General features: G+C 34.4%; 1 protein-coding gene and 1 non-coding gene across 2 annotated transcripts; one reads left to right on the top strand and one right to left on the bottom strand.

Moving 5' to 3' along the window:
- Positions 1–1136: 1136 nt before the first annotated feature.
- Positions 1137–3389, bottom strand: LOC112099078. Its single transcript, XM_024186181.1, has one exon. It carries the CDS (start codon positions 3387–3389, stop codon positions 1137–1139), a length of 2253 nt encoding a protein of 750 aa, XP_024041949.1.
- Positions 2881–2987, top strand: LOC112099453. The gene has a single exon (XR_002906254.1). It is a non-coding gene; the product is annotated as a small nucleolar RNA R71 (small nucleolar RNA).
- Positions 3390–7871: the final 4482 nt, after the last annotated feature.

The following is a 7871-nucleotide window of genomic DNA, read 5'->3' as shown; positions in this document are numbered from 1 at the left end:
AGCGTATGCAACAAGCCTTTAAACCCCTAGGCGGCCCTAGTCGATGAGTTATAGTCTCGTGAGGGTTTCCAGCGATGATACCCACAAACTTCATCAAAAATACCTCAAAGATTGCATAAAGTATATAGCTCAAAGAAAATTAAAAATATTAGCAAAGTTCTAACTTTAATTCAATGGTCAGCCTCATCTCATATTGGATTCATGTGTTATGTGTGAATCAATTCAATCAAAACTCATTCTCAAGATCTTCAACATCAACAGCCCTTGTCTCGAATAATAAACAGAGTAGGTTAAACTAACATCATCATCTTGATCTTCTTTTTTTCAGGCATAAATTTGTATTTTTTTTTTCTTGAAGCACATGCTTTTTTTTTCTCTTTTTTTTTTTCATTTCTTTGTCCATAGTCAGGAGCTTTCACTCTATCCCTTAAGGTAGCTTTCTTCTCATGGTAGATTATCCTCTACATACTGGTGGTACATAGGCCCAAATTACTCAAGGATAGTTTCACTCTTAAGGGTTGTAGGTAGCTATTTCTGACTATGGTGCCTGGTAAACTTAAGTAATGTAGAATCAAGGCAAACAATCATTTACTCAATCTAAAATTCTCAACTTAGGCTGTATCAATCTCAAATCTCAAGTCAAAATTCTGAAAGAATCGATATAAGTGCACAAGATAGTTAAAGAATCTCAATCAAGACGAAACTAACACAAGAATCAAGTATAAACTAAGATAATATTCATCCCTTTCTAAGAACCATATTCATTTTCAATCATAAACTCATCATAGGCATTAAAATCATTTTTTTTTGAAAAAAATGAAAAACAAATATTCCCACCCCCAAACTTAAAATAAACATTGTCCTCAATGTAGAGAAAAAGAAAAGGAAAAGAGAAACTCCCCCGGTTTTGCACTTGAAGATGGAAAGTTGTAGCTGAGTCGTTGAAAGGCATGTGGAAAGTTGATGTTCATCGACCCCCAAACTTGTGCAAAATCCTAAAACAAAACAAAATAAGTAAAAGAAAAGAAAAATAAGGAAAAATAAAAATGACAATAATAAAGTTTAGAAAGCTTGGGTTGCCTCCCAAGAAGCGCTTAATTTATAGTCATTAGCTTGACTGTCTCTGGAAAGATTGTTCAAGGAGGCTCGTGGATGCAAGGAGATGATATGGATGGACCTTGCACAAAGTTCTTGCAATTAGGCCTCTTCCCACGAAAATTAGGAGATGAATCTTCATTAATAGATTGCTTATGTATTGTATAAATGTCAGGAGGGTCAGATAGATCTTTATCCTTCAATGATTTGGCCATTTTTCTATCCATGGTGTCTTCTTGAAAACAATCTTTGAGTTCAATTGGATACTTGATAGGTGTGTACACATTGAAAATGACTTGCTCATTTTGAACTCTTAAAATCAATTTCCCTTCTTGAACATCAATCAAAGCTCTTCCTGTAACTAAGAATAGTCGGCCTAGAATAAGAGGTAACTTTATATCTTCAGCCATATCCAAGACAATAAAATCTGCATGGAATATAAACTTGACAACTTTCACAAGCACATCCTCAATTATGCCTCTTGGGTACTTTATAGATCTATCTGCCAATTGTAAGGTAACAGTTGTTGCCTTAGGTTCACCCAAACCTAATTTCTTGAAAACACAAAAAGGCATTAAATTAATGCTTGCACCTAAATCACACAAAGCTTTATCAAAATAACAATTTCCAATAGTGCATGGAATATTAAAACTCCCTGGATCTTTCAGCTTTGGTGGCAATTTATTTTGTAAGATGGCGATGTAGTCCTCATTCAGCATTACAGTTTCATGCTCCTCAAGTTTCCTCTTATTGGACAACATTTCTTTCATAAATTTGGCATAAAGCGGCATTTGTTCCAAAGCATCTGCAAAAGGAATGTTAATATGCAATTTCTTAAACACATCAAGAAATTTTAAAAATTGCTTATCTATGTTATTTTTCCAGAGACACTGAGGAAAAGGGATTGGAGGAACATAGGCCTTGACTAGTGTTGCTAGTTTAGGTTGTGGTATTTCTGAACTTGCTGCCTTTGAAACCTTAGTGGTGTCTTCAGTTTGTTCTTCATCAAATTTCTTTGCTTCTTTTCGCGGCTCATCAAGTTGTTTACCACTCCGAAGTATAATTGCATTAACTTGCTCTTTTGGATTTGTCTCGGTGTTGCTTGGCAGAGAGCCATGTTGTCTACTGGATAGAAAGTTTGCAATCTGACCCACTTGTACCTCGAGGTTCCGAATTGATGCAGCTTGATTTTGAAAATTTGTCTCTGTTTTGGTCATGAATTGAAACATATTTGTTGTAAGCTGGGTAAGAGCATCTTCTACGTTTGACTTCTTTTCTTGTGGTTGGAACCCTAGAGGTGGTGCCAATGTATTCTGAGTGTTGTTCCATGACAAATTCGGGTGGTTTCTCCAGCCATGATTGTAGGTATTAGAATATGGGTTATGTTGTTGTCTCTGGAAGTTTGACACATAATGAGCTTGTTCAGCAGATGACGACGCAAAAGGACTTCCAACTTGGCAGTTGACACTGGTATGGTTCCCTCCGCATAATTCACACACTTGAGTTTGAATAGCACTAACATTTAGGTGCTCCAGTTTATTAGATAAAGCAGTCATCTGTGTAGATAAAGCAGTGACAACATCAACATTATGGGCTCCTACAATTTTCCTTGGCATTGATCGTTTTGAAGTCCACTGATAATTGTTGGATGCCATCTCCTCCAATAATTCATAAGCTGCTTCTGGTGTTTTTCCCATTAACGTTCCTCCTGCAGCAGCATCAATCATTGTTCTGGTATTGGATCCCAAACCATTATAAAATGTCTGCACCTGAAGCCAAACTGGTAGACCATGATGTGGGCATTTTCTTAGTAGGTCTTTGTATCTCTCCCACGCTTCATATAATGATTCCATCCCGAACTGAGCAAAGGTTGTGATGTCATTCCTCAACTTGGCTGTTTTTGCTGGAGGAAAGTACTTTGCTAAAAACTTCTGTGCTAAACCATCCCAAGTAGTGATTGTTCCAGCAAGGAGTGAGTTCAACCACTCTTTTGCTTTATCCCTCACTGAGAACGGAAAAAGCCTTAGCCTGATAGCATTGTCTGAAACACCATTTTGCTTAAATGTGTCACAAATTTCTAAGAAATTTGCAATATGAGCATTTGGATCATCATTTGGCATCCCAGCAAACTGTACTAACGTCTGAATCATTTGGATTATAGCTGGCTTAATTTCAAAATTATTGGCTTGAACGGCAGGACGTGCAATGCTTGAGCGAGCACCATTAACTGTAGGTACAACATAATCTCTTAAGGGTTTTGCATCATCATTTCCATGTAATGCTTCGTCAGCCATGATTAGTTGTTGCTCATGTGAAGCTTTTCTCCTTTCTTTATTAAGTCTTCTACACGTACGTTCAATCTCTGGATCAAAAGGCAATAAATCAAAACTTCTTGAGCGTCTCATAAAATTAAAAAAGAAAATAAAAATTCAAATAAAAATAATAAAAATAAAATTCAAATTAAACTAAGGTTAGTTGGTATCGATACTAATCCAAACAATCCCCGGCAACGGCGCCAAAAACTTGTTGAGTAAATTAGTAAGTGTACTAGTCGGCACAAGTAATATAATGAAGAGTAGAATATCGTCCCACAGAGATTGTATATCCTATTAGTTACCGAAATTATTCTAACCCTAATTTATTTGAACAATCGAATAAGCGAATTTATATTCAAATAAAATAAAATAAAATAATTAAAAATTAAATAAAGACGCAGGCAGTAATAGAAATCACCAAGAGATTAAGACATTAGGACATCCGATTTCACCATAACCAATCCAATTTAATCCTCCATCTATGCTATTAAAATTTATTACTCATGTTGACTCCGCTCTCGAGTAATATTAAAAATACATTCACACATTAACCCACTATATCTCTATGTGAATTTAAATATGCAAAGATTCATTAAGTTCCATGAAAATTCTTAGAAAAACTGCACGAATCACGTTGGCACATCTCTGTCTTTCGTTCAATTCATGACATTCATTACACAGAGTAAAAATACATAAATCTCCTCTCGGTCTCATTATGTATCCTCAAATCATTTAAATATTGGCCAGAAATTTAAAAGCATTAAGCACAATAATGAACACTCAACCATGGAATAATAAATTAAAATAACATAAATTTATGGAATTAAATCTTCATAGTTAGGCTACATGGTAGCCCTAGTAAAATAAATTAGTTCATCGAAATATAAAGAAAATTCATTAATTTAATTAGAAACATTCAAGCAAGATAATAGAGAAGAGGAAAAGAAAAACTTAAGAATTAATGCGTCTTCCTCCTACTCTAAATTATTTCTGCTACTCTCGGTTTTGCTCAAAACTTGCGGCTGCTGCTCTTCTTTTTATTTTCTCTTGGCTGTTATTATTCTCCTTGTGCGGCTGCCTTTCTTCCCTTTTATAATGTTGTGGTTTCTTCCAAATCCTTAAAGGAAAAGGATTGCAAATCCAGCCCACGAATCCTTAAATGAAAAGAATTAAAAACAAGAGCCCAACCACTTATTTCATTCCTAAGCCAATCAAAATTAAAAACAAAAGCCCCTCCACGTGTTGCATGCCATATTCTCTTTGTAAATGAATTCTTCAATGCTTCCTCCACGTGTTGCATGCGTGCTTAATGATTAATTAAATTAAATTCTTTGTGATTTATTCCAATTAATTCTCTTTATTTCTTTCCTTTTTTATTCCTTTAAGTGGATTTCCTCTTGAATGTTCTGATTTATTCTTCTTTAATCCCATATTGTACCTAAAATAATAAAATATAAAAATTAAAATAAAATTAACATAATAAAACATAAAATTAAGTTATGGAAGCATTAAAATAATAGATAAATTATGAGCACATCACTTATAATATTTCAACTGTTACAACAAGAATCTGACAGTATAAATATGCCACGATTTTGCATTTTATATGTGTATGAAGAGCACAAGGATATGTAAAGAGATATTTTCATATCAAAATAATTCGCAAGGCACAAGATAGAATATTTGCGTGTTACTTTAAAAAGAGATTAAGAAATTATCTTATTGAGAGATAAAAATGACTTTATATGAAAGTTATCTATTAAGTGAAATCTTAAAGTTGGAGTGGTCTTCAGAGATGGACATTGAACTGATGTGATCCCTTGATGATATTGAGAAGATGTTGAGCCGATAATATGATAATATTTTGAAGAGTTCCATATATATATGAAGACTGAGCAAGTCTTTTAAAAGGAAGGAGATGAAGCGGTATTAGAACTCTCCACTTATTAGTACAGGCATGATTTACTTCTTACCATATAAGGAGGAGTCATTCTCTTTATTTGATGGATAGCAACACATAGAGAACAGGTGAGAACATGGCACATCTTTCTTTACCCATATGGGTGATGTCGCAACTTTATCGTGGTTCCATATTTTTCCTATATCAATCTATTTCTTAACTTCCTTTATTGATTAAGAAATGTCTGATGTTTATGTTTATAGACTTTATCTTTGGTTATTAGTAATCAGTCTTTTTGGGATGAGAAGGCCATTTGGTGTTAAGGTTGGCAAGAAAATTCGAATCCTGACAAGAAAATCCCCATAAGCAGCGTTGTTCTTGAGAAAAGAAACAAGTAGTATATAGTACCTGTTTACTCAGCAAGCTTCAATGTCGATTCATTGTTCTTGAGAATCCTTACAAATTAGACACTCTTATATTTATGTCAACATTTGTGTTTAGAGAATTTCTGGATTTAGATACTAGATTTCTCTTAATTTAAATGAGAATTAGTCAAAAGACATTTTCGATCAGTTTGGCGTCATTTATATGTCGAAAAATGTAGAGTTGGCAAGAGATTTCACTTTAGATATGAATCTCCGCCATCCATTTTATTTGTTTGATTTTATGCCGTTAGATCTGATAATCGTTTTTGTCCATATCTAAATTCCCAACACTTGATTTAGTTAGCAATCACATGCTGCTAACTGTTGATATATTCGAATTTGATTGCTGATCATCTTTGAGTTTTTCCACAAATTACTGTTGGTTATTGGTTTCTAATTCGGAATCACTATAAACCATATCCATTATACAAATTTACAATATTTGTTGGACACATAGTACGGTGTAAGTGGCTATAGATCTTTCGGCACTTACACCACTCCTTCCTTAGCGTATTCTATGCTAAACTCATCCTTTGTGACGTTGTGTGTAGAATGTCGTTGCACTTACCACCACACACGTTCATTAGTTATCCACACTAACTTACCCGTTGCGACATTTTCATGTAGAATGCATCGGTTGTTTCACTTGCCACAACATTCGTGTCCATTTATTATCGTCTTATGTCATTAATGTCGATTGGAAATTAATCTGTCAAATACTTTTTAAGATCAAGCTTAATAAAGTCTGGGCAATGTATCTGAAAGCAAATTGCAAAGGCTTTTATCCAGGGCTGGGATTTCTCAAAGATCGTAGATTGTTAGATGCTATCAAGCAATTAACTGGATAAACCACCTTGTCAATGTTCTTGATGAGGATAGCTATTTACTTATTTTGGGGATCTCTTTTCAACATGTCTTTTCATGACCATTTTGACTTGAGACGGGTTTACCATTTTCTCCGCGAGCACCAAATTCTGGATCCTAATAATAATATGATGATATTTATAAGGATGATTTCAAAGATGATCCAGATATCACTTTAGAAGATCTGCATTTTTTACTCTGATAATTCGGTTATTAAGAAACGCACGAGGACCAGTAAAGTTTCTGAAAATTCTTATGATACTCAAGAGGAAAGTTGTCCAGAAGTGTAATTTACGGGCTTTTTGAGGAAGAAAAAGAACAAGATAATTCAGATGATGTACTTGATTCGGAGTCAAGATCTAAGAAGAGGCATGACCTAGTGGCTTAGGGTAAACAAGTTGGGTCGAATCCGTCTCAAAGAGGGCCTAACGAAAGAAAAGTTGGAGGTCCAGATAACCTTCTAAAACGATTTAGAGAAAAGTAAAGCAAATTATTGGTGATTCGAGAAGTAGTTATCTCATCTAACTTTATGTACTTTTTTTTCTTCGTAAAATTTGTTTTCTTTCCTCTCTTTTTTGTAATTTTAATTGGTTTTGTGATTTTCAAGAGACAGGCCCCGAGGAAAAGATTTAAAGATGGGTCTTATTTGGGCCAGGTCACTCCCGATCCAATTGACGCTATTGTTCTTATGGAAACCATTTCGCCTAAGGACGTGTATCCTCCGATTTTGGAGTTCGATATTCCCTCTGAGGATGTCAATTCCTTCTCAAATCAGAGAAAAAGGGTCGAGATTCAATTGCAGCCTTGCAGTTATTCCAACACTTTATAGAGTTCGTAAAGGTGATTTAGCATCTTACAAAGAAGCTATTGATCCTGATCTAGCTATTGATTTTTCTTGTTTTTGATGATTTAGCTGACTTGTTATCCAATTCTGGGGATCACAATTCTAAGTTGGCTCAAAGAAGATGACAAAGTTGATTTTTGAAAAGTTTCTTGTTAGGTATTCATGCAACTTTTATTTGAAGATTTGATTCTCATGAGAATTTGCCCTATTTAATTTCGGATGATTCAACAAATCATTTTCAGAAAAAATTTTGGGTGAATCAGTTTCGGTCAATATTCCAGGTATTTCCGGTGCTTTTATTTTGATCACTGACCTGTAACTAAAAAATCTCCTTCTCTTGGTAAGATTTTCATTCCCCTACTTTTTATTCCAGTATGTGCTTGTATTCCCGTTTTTTATTCGTCATTCTTTTCTTAATTTTTAATACT

Source organism: Citrus clementina, unplaced genomic scaffold (genome assembly GCF_000493195.1).
Source record: "Citrus clementina cultivar Clemenules unplaced genomic scaffold, Citrus_clementina_v1.0 scaffold_4, whole genome shotgun sequence".
In the NCBI taxonomy this organism is placed as follows: Eukaryota; Viridiplantae; Streptophyta; class Magnoliopsida; order Sapindales; family Rutaceae; genus Citrus; species Citrus x clementina.
This window is presented reverse-complemented; position numbering and strand designations above follow the sequence as displayed.